The sequence below is a fragment of the Leptidea sinapis genome, chromosome 11 (assembly GCF_905404315.1).
Source record: "Leptidea sinapis chromosome 11, ilLepSina1.1, whole genome shotgun sequence".
In the NCBI taxonomy this organism is placed as follows: domain Eukaryota; kingdom Metazoa; phylum Arthropoda; class Insecta; order Lepidoptera; family Pieridae; genus Leptidea; species Leptidea sinapis.
This window is the reverse complement of record NC_066275.1, coordinates 7,450,481-7,469,963: the sequence shown is the minus strand read 5'-3', so window position 1 is coordinate 7,469,963 and position 19,483 is coordinate 7,450,481. Positions and strand designations below refer to the sequence as shown.

Below are 19,483 nucleotides of genomic sequence, written 5' to 3'. Positions count from 1 at the left end.
GTCCATGTTGGAGCCCGAAGACCCTGGAGGGGCATCCCTCCAGGTGTCTCATGTAGTCACAATAGATGCGTCGGGAATGGAAACGGAAAGTTCAATTATAGATACGGACTGTTCGGAAAACACGAAATCAATTAAAAGAAAGAGAATCTCAGATAGAAATCAAAGGAAGAGAAAAAATCACAGATATAAGGGTCCATCAGATTCCCAATACTCTCCCAATGATTTGAAGGATAATGTTATTCCTAACATGCTTGAGTCTAATGATAAAAACACCGAAATCCACCATAATGAGGCTGTTCAGTCTAATAATATCACAAGTAACCCTCGTTCTGCTCGGTCACTTTACCACGCGTCAGACCCTGCGCCTTATGTTGTCCATGTTCAAAAAATCTTACAACCAAATCAAACCGGATCTATTCACCCAGTACAATTTGGATTTTTCCTTAAAAAAAGTTTGATAAAAAACATTGTAGAGGGAAGCATCAAAAAGATTGGAAGGAATAGGTTGTCTTTACAATTTAAAACATTTCAGGATGCTAACACATTTCTAGATCACAAATCTCTTGATGTTAATAAATACAAAGCATTTATTCCGGCCTTCACTATCACCCGCATGGGAATTGTGAGAGGTGTGCCATGTGACTGGGATGAGAAAGATATTATAGAAAATATTGAGCTTCCGCAGAACTGTGGAAGCATTTTGAAAGTTCGGAGATTAAACCGAAAGGTATATGATGGAGAGACACCCAAGTTCATTCCAACTGAGACCGTAGTTTTAACCTTTGACGGGAAGGTGTTACCTCCCAGGGTCTTTATATGTTTCAATTCCTTATCTGTAGAGCTTTATATTTTCCCCACGCTGCAATGTTTTAATTGTTGCCGTTTTGGTCACACCAAAATGCAATGCAGAGGCACTCCAAGGTGTTACAAATGTGGTGACAACCACTCAGGTATAAGCTGTGAGACTGAAAGGAATGATGCTGTCTGTATCTTATGTTCTGGTTCCCATTTCGCAACCGACAAAAAGTGCCCGGAGTATGCTAGACAAAAAGCTATTAAGGAAACAATGGCTAGAAACTCTATATCTTATTCAGAAGCCAGTAAAGTCCATCCACCAATTTCGAAATCTTATGCTGACGTTCTTGCTTCTGCTTCATCGGCCCCTACTGGTCCAACTATTACTTATTCCAACCCCAATAATTTAACAAGCCTTTCTAAAAGTCCCACACAGTCATATAGGAAAACAGTATTCTTGAAACCCAAAGTTCGTCCCAGAAATTCTAGTAAGGGATATGATCAAAAAGCGCATGCAGAGCTTATCCAAGATTACAGCAACATTTCTTCCTTTTCTACAGGTTGTCTCAAAAATTACAATGATTTGTCAGAAATAATAACAAAGGATCTCATCATTTCTATCATTCAGTACCTTTCACAATCTAATATAATTAAAATACCGTCCAACGATGCTGCTACTTTGAAAAGTTTTTTAAATCATGGCCAGTCAGGACCATCCACAAAACCAGTCTCTAGTGATTCAGTGGAATTGCCGGAGTATTAATAGTAAAAAAAGTGACCTAATTTATTTATTGAATAGTTACAAACCATTTGCAGTCTCTCTTCAAGAGACTTGGCTTCGTCCCGGATTCAATTTTAGAATTCCAGGACATATTGGTGTGCCCTTTGTCCACATACCCATCCCTAATCACAGTGATAAATTTTCCATTATTGCTGCTAGTGTAAATAATATTTGTTTTGTAAATATGTATATACCTCACCCTTCCACTGAAGTCTTTGATGATATTTGTAGCATTCTATCTTCACTCCCGCGCCCTATTTTGGTCATGGGAGATTTCAATGCACAACATTCTATGTGGGGAAGTTCTAAGTCTGATCATTATGGGGCTAGAATCTTAGACATCTTAGATGATAATAATTTATGCCTTCTAAACTCTGGCTGTTCTACTAGAAGGTCACAGCCCCATGAGGGTATTAGTGCACCAGACCTAACCCTGTGTAGTCCCTCCCTTGCCCCTACATTAAACTTGTTGAAAAGTTGTCAAAGTCTCCTTCCCGGTTAAAATATAAACTTAAGGATGCTAACTGGTCATTATATAGAGATAAAGTTCAACAAAATTTATCAACCATACCTCCACTAAATGATAGCAATAATCATCTTTGTAATGAAGCTTTTACACAGGCCCTACTACAGGCTGCTGAGGAAGTTTTTCCTATTAAAAATAATAATGGCAATGGGTATATTCTATCACCTCCTTGGTGGGACAGTGAGTGTTCTGCTGCGATAGCTGAGAGAAAGATAGCTGAAAAAAATTACAGAGAAAATTCTACATCACAAAATTTTAATGTTCTTTGTAATATTATAACTTAAACACGTAAATTATTAAAACAAAAAGATTCAATGGCTGGAAATCTTTTTGTGCCTCAATTTCACCAGACATTTCTCCATCTGAAGTTTGGCAAAATATTCGTAGATTCAGATCCTCTTTTAAACCTCCAAGGTCTCCTCTTATGGATAGCAGTACAGTTGATTTGTTTCTTGACAGATTAGCTCCACCATTTGTCCCATCTATAGATAATATGTCTTCTAACTCACAGCTTTCTCTCCTCCCCCAGCATGATAGTAGCAATTCATTCATTTCCTTTAGCCTTTCAGAACTCAAAGGGGTTCTTTCAAAACTAAGGGACTCAGCCCCTGGTTGTGATGGAATTCCATATTCCTTTTTTCAAAACCTGAATGATTCCTGCCTTTCTTATTTTCTCAGTTTAATTAATTCAATCTTAACATCAGGTAATATTCCTCCATCATGGAAAATCCATGAAGTTATCCCAATACACAAGCCCAACAAACCGATTAATGATCCATCATCATACAGACCAATTGCATTAGCTCCAGTTATGTCCAAAATTTCTGAACATTTAATTAAAACTAGACTAGAATGGTTTATTGAGAGTAAGGGGTTACTATCACCAAACCAGTTTGGATTTAGGAAAGGCAGGAGTACAATGGATAGTCTCAGTATTTTTATGACAGACTTAAGATTGGCATTTTCTTACAATAAGTCTGTGTTAGCGGCATTCTTAGATGTGTCTGCAGCCTATGATAATGTCAACCTTTCAATTCTGAAACAAAAAATGACTAATTTGAATATCCCACAAATTTTTATAAGCTTCACAATCAATCTTCTCTCTGGTAGAATGCTTAAAGTAATATCAGGAGACTCCTACCAATCCCGTATTGCCTGGAGAGGTTTACCTCAGGGCTCAGTTTTAAGTCCTTTACTTTACAATATATATTCTCATGATCTGGAAGCCTCCCTTAAGGGTAAAGTTAACACACTCCAATATGCAGATGATTTACTCCTCTATGTGTCTGGTGATTCTGTAGACAACATGTCTGATACTATGACACATTCCCTTAAGTTACTAAAAGTCTGGCTTGACAATAACACTTTAAGCCTTTCGGTTCCTAAAAGTATTATAGTCTTATTCTCACGTATGAGACTTCCTGCAGCAGTATCTGTATTTTATAATAACATTAGAATTCCCACTAAAAGTGAAGCAACATTTCTTGGGGTAATTTTAGACTCAAGACTTACAGGAAGCCCTCATTGCTACTATATAAGTGCCAAATGTGAGAAGATTATAAACATACTGCGTTGTCTCTCTGGAGTTTGGTGGGGAGCCCATCCTTTCTCTCTAAAGCTTCTATATAATGCTCTAATAAGAAGCATTTTAGACTATGGAACATTTATACTTGAACCCTGTAATGCAGTAGCTCTCCATAAGTTAGACATTATCCAGTCTAAGGCTCTGAGAATAATTGCGGGAGCTATGCGGTCGAGCCCTATTAACGCTTTGCAGGTGGAATGTTCTGAAGCCCCCCTGCACCTCAGACGTCAATTTCTTTGTGACAGGTTCCTGTTTAGAGCATTTCAAGTTTATACTCATCCTCTTTACTATAAGTTACGGTCTCTGTTGGAATGTATGGATTATTCGTACTGGGCTCATAAATCGCCGCCATGCCTTATTGTTAGTCTCCAAAAATACTTAGCTCTTCAAGCTCCAACACATAGATCACAATTTCTTCCTATATTTTGTGTTAACTATGATGCATTAATTTTAAATCCATCTATTTTGTTTGACTTTGGTATTTGTAAACAAGATCCTTCTGCCAATGCCAAATTTATGGATATTATTGACAATGACAGCCGATGGAAACATTGCCATTTAGTTTTTAGTGATTCTTCCAAACCCGGTCCTGAGAAGTGTGTGGGAGTTGGCATTTTTCATCAACAGTTTGGCATTGTACAGAAAATAAAATTGCCTCCAGAGACTTCAGTATTTACTGGAGAATGTTTTGGTCTGCTGAAGTCTCTGGAATACATTTTAATCATGAAATTAAAAAACACAATAATTTTTACCGACGCTAAAAGTGCCCTACAAGCCTTGGACAGATTTCCTTTTAGCAGTAACAATCATCCAGTCATTATTGCATGTCGTGATTTATTGTATCAATGTTGTAGCAAAAATTACACAGTTTCCTTTGCTTGGATTCCAGGGCACTCAGGAATCTTTGGCAATACCAAGGCTGATAGCCTTGCCAAAGCTGCGGTCAATGACGGAGATCTGGTTCCGTACCAAAACTTTTGTTGTGATTTGGCCCTCCTTCCTAAATCCCAGTTATTCAACTCTTGGACACATATGTGGCTTTCTTCAAGTCAGATTAAAGGTCGATATTACAGCACGATTCAGGTGGATATACCTCCTAAACCGTGGTTTTCAAATCTGACGTTTGGTAAAGCTACCACTTCGACTCTTATTCGTATGAGGCTGGGCCATGCATGCATTCCCTTGCATCTGGCAAGGCTTAACCTTTTGCCTAGTGATATATGTGAGTGTGGCAATGACGTTGGGGATTTTAATCATATATTCTTTGCCTGTCCTCGACATGACCGTTCCGCTTTTATTTCCTCGCTTTTGTACATTAAAATTCCTTTTCCTACTTCAATTTCTGTCCTTTTATCTAATATAAATATTGATGTATATAGAATTTTAGCTAGTTTTATTTTTCTTAACGATACAAAATTATAACCATTTATGTACTTATATACTAAATTTACCTGATCCTTTTCCAAATCTCAATCCAATGACACACTTCCTCACCTTTTTGTATGGCTGACGCACAAACCGTGCAGGCCAATAAATGGCGCAAAAAAAAAAAAAAAAAAGCGCTGGAACTCTTGATTGCTTAGGGCGGTCTTTTTAACTATAAAATTAAATATTTCTATTATATTGTATATAATCCTCATATTTTTGAAAAGTATATAAGTATTTGTATATGTTTATCATTTAATTTGTTTAGTATAAGTAAAAGTCTATATATTTAGTGATTTAGGTTTGTGCTAAGAGATGTCGAAAAGGCGGAAAAAACCAAGCCGGAACGAGATAAAGGTGAGTCTGTTTTAGATTCCACCTCTGAAAGTAGCGAATACTCAGATTCGCGTACAGTTTTGGAAGACCACGAGGACTTTTATTTGCCATATAGGGTGGCCGACTATTGTCGCCGATATCCGGAAGACGCAGGTGCCGGTCATGAATTTATAGTCTTCATAGAGAGTGTCACTGAACAGCCACTTGGTAGTCGTGACATGCTAACTCTTAGTAGCTACTTATCGCGCTTCATTAAAGACATTAAATATCTTAAGAAACTCAACAAATATAAGATAGGAGTAGTGTTTGAACGACCCAATTTGGCTAATACATTCCTAGACAACACGACATTTTTAAGGGAACAAAATATTAAGGCGTCCATCTCAGCTGGTGCCACTGAATTGTCTGGAGTGATTTCCTCCGTACCCATTGATATGTCCAACAAAAAAATTTTCAATTCTCTGTCAAGTACAAAAAAAAATATTTCTGTTCGGCGTATAATGAAAAAAAACAAATCCGATAGTGGTTTTATATTGCCTACACAGGCAGTCATTATTACTTTTGCGTCATCTACTTCACTCCCAGATTACGTTCACTCAAAGATGTGGCGTCTACCAGTGCGACCTTATGTGCCGCCAGTTAAGCAGTGTGTCCGATGCCTTAGGTTTGACCACTTGGCTAAATTCTGTAAGATTGCTCAGCGTTGCTCAATCTGCACTGAAAATCATTCATATAAAGAATGTACTATACCTATTGACAAAGCAGTATGTGTGCACTGTAAAGGTAACCATCTTGCAGTATCAGGTCAATGCCCTATAAAACAAAAAAAGATATTGGATAGTAAAAATAAAAGTAAAACACCATTATCAGATTTATTTAAACATCCAACAAACTTTCGATCACTCAATAAGACAGAGAACACACAAGACATCATTAATTTAATTTTATCCAATCCAGCAGCAATGAACCTAATCACAGAATCAATAATAAAAGTCATTACACTAAATAAAACACAGAATTAAAGCATTAGCTCACACGCAATTAGTTCAGCTATTAAAGATACCATACAAATTAAAAATAAAACATCACATTCAACTGTCACAAACTTAACATAGTACAGTGGAATGCTCAAAGTCTGTTGAGTAACAGACTTGAGCTTCAAAACCTACTTTATGAGCAGGACATACACATAGCACTTATATCAGAAACTTGGCTTAAACCAAATATACAGTTTTCTATCAGAGGTTATACAATACTAAGAAATGATTGTGGTAATGATCACAATGGTGTAGCAATTTTTGTTAGAAATGGCATTTATTTTCAAAAGTTAGAAACATTTTCTGATAACTCCTTGCAAAATATAGCAATCAAAATTAAATACAAACAAAAAGACATCTCAATTGTTAGCTTTTATAGTCCTGGCAACAGTGTACCTAACTTTGACAAATCTAAATTTAATAGACTGTTGCATAGTATTCCAAAACCACTAATAATTGCTGGTGATTTTAATGCTCACCATACCATTTGGGGTTGTAATAGAACCAATTCTAGAGGTAGAGACATCATGGATGTAATGGACGATAATGACTTAATGCTCTTAAATAATGATCAACCAACTACAGTGGGTACTAATTCTTGGAGACCAAATGGACTAGAATCTAGATCTAACAATAGTATCATCTTCATTATTCCTGTGCTGTGAATGCAAGTTCATCAGGACTCTTTGGGCAGCTATCACTTGCCTACAATCACAAAATTTTCCATGGTAGTGTCGGAAACTGAATCTTTTTCAATTCCATCCAACATTCCTCCACACAGTAATCTGAAAATAGTAAATTGGGACCAATATGAGAACTTAGTAAATGACTTGTTAAAACAATTTGATATAAATAATTGTAATCTACAGAAGTCTTACAATAACTTCTGTTCCATAATTCTTAGAGTGGTAGAAAATTCAGTACCTAAAACCAACTACCACAGTAACAATATTACTAATCTACCTTAAAGAAAGCGAGAACTTCCCTGGTGGAATGGGCAATGTACTAAAGTGGTAGAAGATTGCAAACAGGCTAATCTGTTATTCAAATCAAATTGCAATATCCAAAACTACATTCATTTTATGCAAGCTCAAGCAAAGAAAAAATGTATATTAAGACTTGAATGTCGTCAATCCTGGACAGATTTTTGCTCCATCATAAATAGGTTAACACCAATGACACAGATTTGGACAAAAATGAGGAAATTTAAGAACTTATATTCTAATAATAATTGTTTCTCAATAATTGGATATCAAACTTTTTACACAAATATACTCCAGATACAGTACCAAATTTGACAATTATTCACAATAATCATCCTTTAAATAGCACCAACTCTTTTATGATTGCCCCTTTTACTATTGAAGAATTAAAAGCTGGTCTATCATCAAGAAAGGACTCTGCATGCGGTTTGGATTGGCTCTCCTATAAAATGTTAAAACTCCTAAACTCTTCTAACTTAAATAAGTTTCTAAAAATATTAAATCACCTATGGAAGAACTCCACTATTCCAGAAGAATGGAAAACAGACTGTCTAATTCCAATTTTAAAGCATGGGAAAGATTCTAGTTCAGCTGATTCATATCATCCTATCACACTAAGCTCGTGTGTTGGTAAAATTTTTGAACAATTAATAAAACAGAGATTAATATTTTATATTGAAAGTAACAACCTCTTACCTAATAATCAATTTGGATTTCGATGTGGTCGTTCTGCTTGTGAGAGTATACGGCATTTATGTCTTGACATCCATAGTGCCCAGATTGACAATAAGATATTGGCTGGTGCTTTTTTGGATGTTGTAGGAGCATTTATTAATGTTGATTTAGAACAATTATTATCCATTCTTCTATCCTTAAATGTCCCTGAAAAAATAGTTAGTTGGATATTCAATTTCTTGCATGGTTGTAAACTTTATGTTAGTGTCAACAACCAATTAATAGGTCCTCGATATTCATATAGAGGCTTATCGCAGGGCGGAATTTTGAGTCCATTGCTCTTTATAATCTACATAAATCAAATAAATATTGTTTTGGGTAATAGAGTTTCTAACCTCCAATTTGCTGATGATCTAGTAGTGTATAGTTCAGGACTTAATTTATCAAATGTTGTGTTAGATCTTAATGTAGCACTCAAAAAATTGGAGCTGTATTTTCAATATCTTAGTCTTGAGGTCAGTATTGACAAAAGCAAAGTAGTAATATTTTCAAAGCATTCTATAAGAATAAGAGATGCAAAAATATATTATGGTACTCAGGAAATTTCAATAGAAAATCAATAAAGTTTTTAGGAGTTACATTTTTAAGTAATTTTAGATGGCACAAATATGTTGAAATATTAGAAAATCGAGCATTAAAGGCCTGCAATATTCTGAAATCATTAGCTGGTACATATTGGGGTGCAGACCCACGCATCTTGCTAACACTATATAAGTCATTAGTCCGTAGCCATTTTGTGTATGCCTTGTTTTGTTATGGTGGAGTAATTACATTAGTGAATAAATTAGACAAAATACAAAATAAATGCTCAAGGATCATAACAGGCGCTTTTAGGTCTACTCCTATTATATCATTACAAGTAGAATGTAATATTATATTATATAGCTCTTAGATTCAAATATCTACAAACAAAATTCTTTCCCAAATTTACTTCTATTAATAATCATCCACTCCTATTAAAGATACAGGACTATATTAACCAAACTAACAATAATTCCTACTATCAAGTAGAAGGTATCTCTGATTTGTTACATTTTTCTTGTGATCATAATCTATTTTCTAGTATTCTTTGGCCATGTTATTTAAATTCTTATAATTCAAAATAAATACCTATTAAAATAATTATTAATGAATCATTAAGATATAAGGAAGATGTATATTGTATGCTGTCAGAGTGGCAAAATTATAACCAACTTTATACTGATGGATCTAAAAGTAATACTGCTCTCTATGGCAGTTTATGACATACAACTGCGGAGTGGGTTTGGTCATAGGTTAAATACCTTCGCTAGTATATACACAGCAGAATGTGCTGCCATATATGCTGTTCTAGAATAAATTGGAGAACAGTCATATAATAATTGGATTGTTATAACCGATAGCATCAGTGTTTTAAAAGCTTTACAATATCCTAAATGTAATGTTACAACTAATTTCATCATTTACAATATTAGAGACAAACATCAATGCTTATCCCTAACAAAAGATATTGTTTTATTCTGGACTCCTTCACACATAGGTGTGGAAGGAAATGAACAAGCTGATTATCTTGCTGAATCTATTGTGAATAGTAATCAGATACATACTGCTTTGAACATTCCCATACCACACACAGATGCAGTGTCTCATTTTAAAGGTACATTCTTGCAAGACTTTCAGAATTATTGGCAACAAGTTGTTCAAACAAAGGGCAAATAGTTAGCCGACATTAAAAACGAAATCTCTCCTCCCTGGTTTGTTAAAAAGAAAAAATACTCACACAGAAAATTTTACACCACAATTTGTCGGTTACGTCTGGGCCATTCTCGTAGTGGTGCTCATTTATTTAGGATCGGTGTTTTAGATTCTCCAACTTGTCAATTCTGTAATTTATCCATCCAAACTCTTGATCACATTTTCTTTGACTGTCCCCAATATAATCTTCAAAGATTTACATTGATAGACTGCCTCTTGGATATTTATAAGAATGCTGAAGACATCCCGCGCTCACTTCAGCAGTTATTGAAAACTTATGACTGCTTCGTGCCGCTTTACAAATTTATAGTTTCAACCGTCAACGGTAGGCGAAATTTGAAATACGGCTTGGCTTTTGACACAATCCCTTACACAGACTTAAGACATATTCGTCCATAAATTATTGTTGGACTTGTGTTTATAATGTAAATTTTAATGTATAAATGTAAATAGTATATTTGTAGTTATACCTTAAATTAGTTTCATATTATCTTATAATTATTATATTCAACTAATATTCATCATTATTACTTATAATTCATGTATAATATATTTCTTATAACGTATATGAGATTTATATTTTAGTATTATATCATAAAAGTTTATTATTATTAAACCCCGGGCTAAGCTTGATCTTCATTGGAACAAGAATATTATCAATAAAAGACTTGGCTTCGGCCTTTAATGCGAACCTATATGTATATGAAGAAAATGAAACATGAAGAACACGAAATACTACTTTTATGTGAAATTGTACTATTTATGTTTGAAGATAAAGATTATATAAATATTAAATACTTAGCTTGACTTTGAACAAGCTGTGTAACGTGAAGAATAGAAAAATAAAAATGAAGACTTGGCTGTATGGGCTTTTGACCCCTTTGCCTGTCCAGATGGACGAACAGAACCAAAAAAAACTCTTTGGTTGGGACGTACTCGGCTTTAGGCTAAAGGTCGAAACGCATTACAGCGGCACTGCGCCGCTTCACGTCGCTAGACGGTACCTACCGCACTACAACTGCAGGGTCATTATTTCTTTATTGTGTGCAGAAGAAGAACCTATTAACGGATGAGGAAAAAAAAGATATCAAAGTCAAATAACCCTTTTTCAATCACCCTTAAACTAAGCGCTTTTGAATCAACACTATAAATATTTCCTTTAACTTACTGAATCTACCATTATGTTTCGGAAAAAGAAGAGCTCTTCAAAAGAACATACAAGAAACACAACGGCCACTCTTTTCAATCAATAGAGTATTTTACAATGGCTGTAATATACAAAATAAATTAGTTTGTAAGGGTATGTATCCAAAATAAATGAATATAATAAAATTATTAATTTATTAAATTTAACTAATAATAAAATTATTTTTATTTAGCTATTAAAATTAATTAAATTATAAGACAAAATTCTATAAATTAAACAATTAACAGTATCTATACTGAAGCGACGCGGCGCTTGCTGTATCGCACTGAGCGTCGCTGCACTGCGCGTCAAAATATTCTCTCGGAGGCAACTCTGACGCGACGCGCAGGGACGCACAGTGCTGTACTGGAAATATAATCGTTTTTTCATTTCAAATTTACTTTAATAGTTTACCTACTTACCTACCTATCTTATCTAATCAATACCATGTTAAATAAATGTATGAAAGTGATGTATCTATTATTTACGACCATTGTCTATAAGAAAAATATTTACTTGACAATATTGTTAGTGAACAGGGTTTTTCTTATTCTACGTTTAAAAGAAGAGCTGAGCCATAACTATTTTATTATATATTCTAGGAACGAACTTCCTTATTATAAAAATATTAATTTTACTGATTTACTAAAAAAAATGGGCAGTTCCACTAAATTCCATTGCTTAAAAGAAAAAAAAGTGTGTGTATACTTAAATATGCACACAAGAAGTTATACTCCTTTGGCGTAACAAAACAAATCCTTAAAATTATTTATTCCTCGTGCCATTCGTTTGTAGAAAAAACAATGTCGTAAAAATCGTGAAATAAATTATAGAATATTAACGAATACGACTGTATTGTCTTGAACCCTTTGCCTGTCCTAATAATGAAAAAAAAAAACAAAAAAAAATTATTAATGTCGCAAACATCAGAAAATTTCTGAAAACTTTTAGTTTTAGATGTCGTTGTGCGCGCGCAACGTAATAGTGAAATAAATTTATCTTAAATAACATGAAAAAGGTATACATAATGTACATGTTTTTTTTATGTCAATGTAATTTTGCAGTTATAAACCTTTTTAAATATGATTTAAATATTCGTTTAATGTATTTTGGTTTGGTTTGGCCTTGTTACCAATGCTCTAAATAAATAAAATAAACAATCAATAAAACTTGTCAGAAATGTATCAAATGTCAATTTGTCAATTATTTACATATAAATAATAATAATCTTACGTTCCGGATGTTTTTTCCCGGTTAGGGTACCCCTTCGCATAGTCCAGTGTCCTCCTATCCTCCTATAAGGAAGTTAAGGGCGATTCAACATGATTCCTGGCTCGATGACTTTTGTGCAATATACAGTTGCGAAAAAGTTTTTGTTTCCTTTTCACTTTCTCGTACGAAAAAGAATAATATTTTTATTTTTTTAAACGTTTTAAACATGTATATTATTAAATTACATAGATGTGTCATTCGATTTATATATATAAAAAAAATGTTAATTGTATTTTCGCATTGGACTTATTTATTTACGTTGAATAAAAAATATATTTTTACGATATTATTCATATTATTGTTTTTATTCATAGTATTATTACTTTAAAAAGCATTTTTTTTACACAAACATTTATCAAATATCTAATAATAATATATTATAACAGCAAGAGAATAACTCGAATATTTTAAAGCGCAAAGACACGCGGAGCGGTTACTACGATGCTGTCGCTTATTGTGTTAAAAGTTTTATCAGTGAATATAAGCTGCTTCCTAGAAATTACATTAACCATTAAATATTATATATAATATTAAAAGCTTTAAATGAAAATATTTTTCATAGTTAATTAATATAATAATTTATGTAAAGTGTGTTCTGGGATGTGTGAAGTGCTATCTATTTAAAACCGATATCTCCTAATAATATACTTGATGAAATGAGTATTGATTTCGAAATACTAAGGGTACGTTCCGATATGCACTGCGACCACTGTACAGTGTGACGTCAATTTAGTATACTGTGAAGCCGTTCCTTTATAGCCAGTTATACTGGTTACTTCTATTTAAAACGGAACGCAATCCCGTAACCTGTCAATATTTTGACGCAGCATTCAAATGAGTGTATTAAAGTTTTCTAGTTCATTAAAAAAACTTTTGTTGGAGTACTGTCAAATTAAAAATATTTTAATTAATATTTTAGACAATCGAGTGGTTTTGACTGATCACGTGATCAAAGTACTGCAAGTACCTTACCTCGAAAACGCCAGTGCTCACAGTAGAATATGGCGGCTATTTATGACGTCATATATCTCCCTAGGGTACTGCGGCAGTATACTGGCAGTCCATAACGGAACGAATTTTCCTACAGTGATAGCGTTTTGCAGTGCTCGCAGTGCATATCGGAACATACCCTAACTAGTTTATGAAAGTGACTTCTATTGTGATGTGAACTACATGACGTATAATCTATTACTATTTATTTTTAAATTCAGCTTAGATGCGATGATCTATGGTTTAACGCCATGCATTATAGTTTAGTACACTAACGTCAATACCTACAACAACAATTACCATACCTATTGCACGATATAACAACTTTTAATTATGTAAGTGTTCAAAGTTACTACAAGATAAAATTTTATAGATACATTGCAAAAGTAAATGAATGTTTTTCCCTCTATTCAGAGTTACCCAATTAGCGCGTAGTGTTGCCGTGATATGTTGATTCGATTTTTTTTGTAAATATTTTTTTAAAACTGAGTTACGTTTTGGTGCAACAACAAAATACAATATACAAAAAATATAATGTTAAAATTACTGAAAATACTTAGGATATACTTTATTATTATACCTATACGTTGTAGCTAGGTCAACTCACTAGAGCGGCACTTCGCTGAGTGTCGCTTCACGGTACCTATCGCACTACAACTGCAGTAAGTGGCAGCTCGCGTATTTTCTATATATGCTATGTCGCACTGAGCGTCGCTGCACTGCGCGTCGCGGCGCTGCGCGCCAAAATATTCTCTCGGAGGCAACTCTGCCGCGACGCGCAGCGAAGCCTTGGCCAAAACAAAATTTATTCCGTTGGGGTCCTGCATGGCAAGCGGTGTTATGAGCATAATCAACGATAAGATCGACCACTCGATCTTTGCTCGGCAGGAGCACAGGGTGTTTGTGATCGTACAATAGATCACTATTTCCCAAGCCACCACCAACACGAAGAACGACGTTAGACATAAAAGGACGCCACTTACGAATAGCAGTTGGACACTGTTTACCCGATTTAATCAAATTAATATATTTTTTTAAATGTTCTTGCTGGACAGCACGACCAATTACTGTCTCAGCCTATTCTAAGTCAGCAGTGTTAATATCACCACGAGAATCAAGGCGTCTAGTAAAGCGTAAAACAAATAACAATGCATAATAACTTTGTCCAGCGCGAAACACAAGGGTATAATCTAGAGGTAAAAGATTCACATTTACTCTGAGATGTCGTAGACAAAATTATAGTTTTAAGTTCGGGCAACTCTTCCGAACTAAGAGCGCCAAGACACTTTACTGGCTAAGCCTCAAATTCGAGATATTACCACGGAGGGCCATTCATCCACATGGGATGAGCGATGAGTTGCGCCGGTGTAAAACCTGGAGTCAAACAGTCGGCAGGATTATCCTTTCCCCGAATATGGTAATGATATTGAAGATCAATAGTTTCCTGGATCTTCGCGACTCGGTTTGCCACGAATGTTTTCAACCGGAGAGGGGTAGTCGAACTACCAGCACAAAGCGATTGTTGAATCACAAAATCACACAATCAATTATAAATATTATTTTCAGCCTTATCAACAAATAAATCATAGCATTCTGCTTCTGAACATTATGTTTCACGGCGTAATTTCGAGAACCTATCATAGTTACTAGATTATTTCACGGACTAGTAAAAAAATAAGGACTCCGTTTCACCTTACATAATAGTGTAGCACCAAAACAAGCCGATTAACGTGTAAATACATAGCCCCACGCACACACTTACACTACTTCAGGCCGATAGGCGGCCATTATGAGTATTGTCAACGTCTGTGACAGATCAGTTTGCATCTCAATAAAATATTTTAAAAATGCCGTCGTGCGTTGTGAAAATGTATAAAATCGATAAGTATTTGTACATACATATATATATATATTGTATACATGTATGATTATTTAAGGGAGAAAAAATTGTGTAACTAGTATCCCTCGTAACCGTACACACACTAGCATAACGGTGTTTCACTTGCTAATATCACGGCGTGGAGTCCTTCTTTTTTTACTCGTCCGCGGATTATTTATTTCTTATTAAAAAATTATATATTATAGATCTAAATAATTTAGGTACAAATTCCCTCAATATTAACACTCAAAGTATTATTGCTTTGTATACAGAGTGATTAATTTATTAACAAACAATATATCACTACAAGAATGACGAGAAGGGTGAAAAATATATTTTTTTATATCTATATGAATTAAAACATTAATTGAGTTTATGACAGAAAATAGTGGTTTAATTTAAATTTCAGGTTTTTCTCTGCCACGTCCTGCTTTACGACTTTGGGCAGTTCATGTATAAGGTTAAGAACCAAGTGCTTGTTCTTACCATAAATATTTGAAAATCTTGGTAAGAGTAATTTAGAGTCTGCCATACTACGAGTACATAATATATTGCTTTTGTCTTTATTTTTATATACTTCCAGGTTCTCATTATAGTACTCTTCCCTTAATAATGTCATTTATATTTTTTTGTCCGAATATTTTTCATTTTTTATGAGCTTTCAGTTTTTTCTTATTTATCTTTATTAGAGCACGACGGAAACATATCAATTTCATTCACTAGTCTTGTAGATACAATTCGGTCAATAATATGGTTAAGTATAAAATAAAATTTTTGATAATTCATCACTAACTGCATTGTGGTCTAGAAAATTCTAGAATTATTTGGAAAGTTTTCAAACATAAGCCCTTATTCTAATCAAATGAAAATATTTTTGAAAATTTTAGAATTATCTAGTTTATGAAAGAATTGTGAAGTAAAGTTGAGATAGATTATTAACATTAACAAAAATAACTATACAACCAAAAAACCAGGTGAATCTTGCGCTCGTTTATTCTCCTTTTCATCTTTGAGCTAGAGGGGTGAAAGATTAATAAATTTAGTTTTATTACATCCTTACGTTACTTAATTTATTTGGGGAATGTTTCAGCAATATAGTATCTTTTTGGGGTAAAAAAGATCCCATCTGGGGAAAATACACAATCTTAATATGATGACCCCATGAGTTTGCAACTCGCATTACGCACTCGCAAGTCGCAACCGTCATTTTCTTTTTGGCGTGGCGTCGGTCTAGTACAGACGTGTGATCAGAAAATATTTCATTCTTATTAGGTACCTTGTTAGTCTGCTAAATTTAAGGAAGTATTTTATTATTCTATAATTTGCTATTTATTTAGCGTATACTTAAAATCGTTTAGGGTTTTTATCGGTTAGGGGACGCAGAACGGCAGAAGTACATAAAATGAGGCCGCAAAATGGAGATGACGGATTCGTAAGTTATAGCATTAATTTATTTGTCCTATGCAGTATGTAGTAGAAGTAATTGATTATTTACAGGATTAAATGCAGAATTATCGAATATTTGTTAATTATACGCTTACTACGTCTTCATTCTGGCGGACGCCATGCTAAGCCGCCATTTTGTTTATGCCTACGTGTTTGCTTTATTTCAGGATGAACCAGAAGTTCACAGAAAAATCTTTATTGGGGGTCTTAATTATCGCACGACGGATGATTCGCTCAAAACTCATTTTGAAAAATGGGGAGAAATCGTCGATGTGGTTGTCATGAAAGATCCTAAAACGAAAAGATCTCGTGGTTTCGGTTTTATTACGTATTCCAAAGCTCACATGGTAGATGACGCTCAGAACAACAGGCCCCATAAAATCGACGGACGGTAAGTTAATATGTAGTCTACTTTTAATCTTTTGCCAAATGCATTGCAGTCCAGCTATTTAGAAGCTTACACGTGGCTTCTATATCGTTTATAACTGCAAATAACATCGACACCACTTGGTGAATGTCTCGAAGTTTTATCACGCGTGGCATTTTCAGTGACGTCGACATTTCCTCTCTAATTAAAAGCTTACCCACTTATTCATAATAGTCTGCTAACTTAAAGCATTGCTAAATCTCACTCTGTCTTCTTCTATTGATCTAAGTCAGAATGAGAAAAAACACTCCTAAGCGGTTGTTTAAAGTTAGAGCACCATTATGAATAAGGGGGTTAATATTTTCACCCATCACATACAAATTTTAATAATTTGTATATTTCAGCTTTGTTGAAACTAAAAGAGCAGTGGCAAGACAAGATATCAAAAACCCAGAAGCTGGTGCTACTGTGAAGAAGTTATTTATTGGAGGGATCAAAGATGATCATGAGGAAGACCAATTAAGAGAATACTTTTCGAACTATGGAAATGTCCAAAATGTTAGCATAGTTACAGACAAGGCAACGGGCAAGAAAAGGGGATTCGGTTTTGTCGAGTTTGATGATTATGACCCAGTGGATAAAGTTTGTTGTAAGTGCCTATGTAGTATTTGATTGTCCCACAGCTTTGCCCCAGGTTGGAAGTTTGTGTCCAGATCTGGCTTCCTCTGACTGTGGAGATTAAATGATTGACTAAAGCTATACCTGACTGTCATATTAGGATGGATCTGGTACGCAAGTCAATGAACATTACAGTAACTATTCAATTGTAGTAGTAGTTCAATTGTTCTTTTATTGGAATATTTAGGTAGTGTGATTTAATATATATGTATTATGTTTTAGTAAATGTGCCTCATAAAATAAATGGCAAGCAATTAGATGTAAAGAAAGCCCTACCTAAAGATGGTTCTGATCAGAGGGGAAGTAGACAGGGTGGTGGTGGTGGAGGTGGCAGAAATGATAGCTGGGGAAATAATGGAGGTTCGTATTGTACTAAATAATATTAATTTATTTCATTTCTGGCTGAATTATTAATGATGTATTTTTTATTAGGAGGAAGTGGATATGGCAACAATCAGGGTGGTTGGAACAACTCTAACCCATGGGATAACAACCAAGGTAGTTGGGGAAGTGGAAATCAAGGGGGTGGCTATGGAGGAGGTAACCAAAGAGGGGGATGGGGTGGTGGAAATCAAGATTTTGGTAGTTATAGCAATCAGGGTTACAGTGGTGGACCAACTCGTAACACCCAGGCTTATGGAAATAGATCTCAACCATACAACATGAACCAAGGAGGAGGTGGCAGCAGCTATGGTGGTAGCAACTATGGAGGTAGCCAAGGGGGTCGTGGTGGAAGATTCTAATTGTGTAAGTATAACTTTCAGTCATCTACATTTCACATTACATAACATTTAATTGAATGGTAGACATAACAGGATTTTATTAAGTTTATCTATAGGTTTTTCTACATAGCATTAACGTGTTAGGGCTAGATAGCTCTCATTCGATAGTTTGATGTTAATGCTATGAAGGTTCTTAGATTTCTTGAATATTATGTATTAAATGTTTTTTCAATCTCTAGGTTTCGTGCTAAGTACACTAGTAGAGCAGAGTATATCATGCTAGTGTAGGCTGCTCAGGAGCTCGATAGTTACACTTCAATGGTCTACCTTCGAGACCACATACGGGAAGCCCTCAGGAAAATTCTAGATGTTTAGCTAGATTCGTATCATAATTAAAAGTTTTAGAACATTAGTGCTGAACTGTAAGGTTATTTATTGAGGTACTTTAGGTACATAAGAATGACAATGTAATAAGGATGTTTATGTGTTAGTAATGTGTCAATACATAAGTACAATTCTTAGGATAATTATGTAAGTAAGACCTCTCTTCATTAAGAAGATACGAGCATGGCATTAATTTTGACATACGAAAATAGAATTAATCAAGAAATTTTATTTTCTGGACAGTATTAATTTCTCAAAAGATATCTGTTATTTACTCAGGTATATAAATATGGACTTATTAGGTTAATTTTTTTATTATATAAATAAATTGAATACAAAATCTGTGTAGGTTTATTTATTTAGACATGTAAATATGTTAGTTTAAACCCTGTACTTAGGTTTTAAGGGGTTTTTATATCCTTATTGAAAGAAATAGAAATAAGTTGAATTTTCTCAATAAAAATTTCAAGTAACCTTTATTATAATAATTCCTTTTTCCATCATTAATATTGGTCCAGGCAAACCAATAAAGTGTGTAGTCACACAATGTGTCTTTGTTACTGATTGAGAGTTATATAGTTTCATTAATAACTTAGGTTTCATGCATAACAGACACTAAAAT

At 34.4% G+C, this 19,483-nt stretch overlaps 1 protein-coding gene and 1 long non-coding RNA gene across 2 annotated transcripts; one reads left to right on the top strand and one right to left on the bottom strand.

Annotated features, from left to right (window-relative positions):
* Positions 1 to 6,301: 6,301 nt before the first annotated feature.
* LOC126966778 (uncharacterized) lies at positions 6,302 to 10,286 on the bottom strand. Its single transcript, XR_007729799.1, has 3 exons — positions 9,963 to 10,286; positions 8,165 to 8,350; positions 6,302 to 7,270 (listed from the first exon to the last, which is right to left on the bottom strand). It is a non-coding gene; the product is annotated as an uncharacterized LOC126966778 (long non-coding RNA).
* A 6,178-nt stretch (positions 10,287 to 16,464) lies between these two features.
* Positions 16,465 to 19,205, top strand: LOC126966738 (heterogeneous nuclear ribonucleoprotein 87F-like). Its single transcript, XM_050811006.1, has 6 exons — positions 16,465 to 16,696; positions 16,878 to 17,101; positions 17,482 to 17,726; positions 17,978 to 18,115; positions 18,188 to 18,502; positions 18,717 to 19,205. The coding sequence occupies exons 1-5, from the start codon at positions 16,667 to 16,669 to the stop codon at positions 18,496 to 18,498; spliced, it is 948 nt and encodes a 315-aa protein (XP_050666963.1). The 5' UTR covers positions 16,465 to 16,666; the 3' UTR covers positions 18,499 to 18,502; positions 18,717 to 19,205.
* The last annotated feature ends 278 nt before the right edge of the window (positions 19,206 to 19,483 follow it).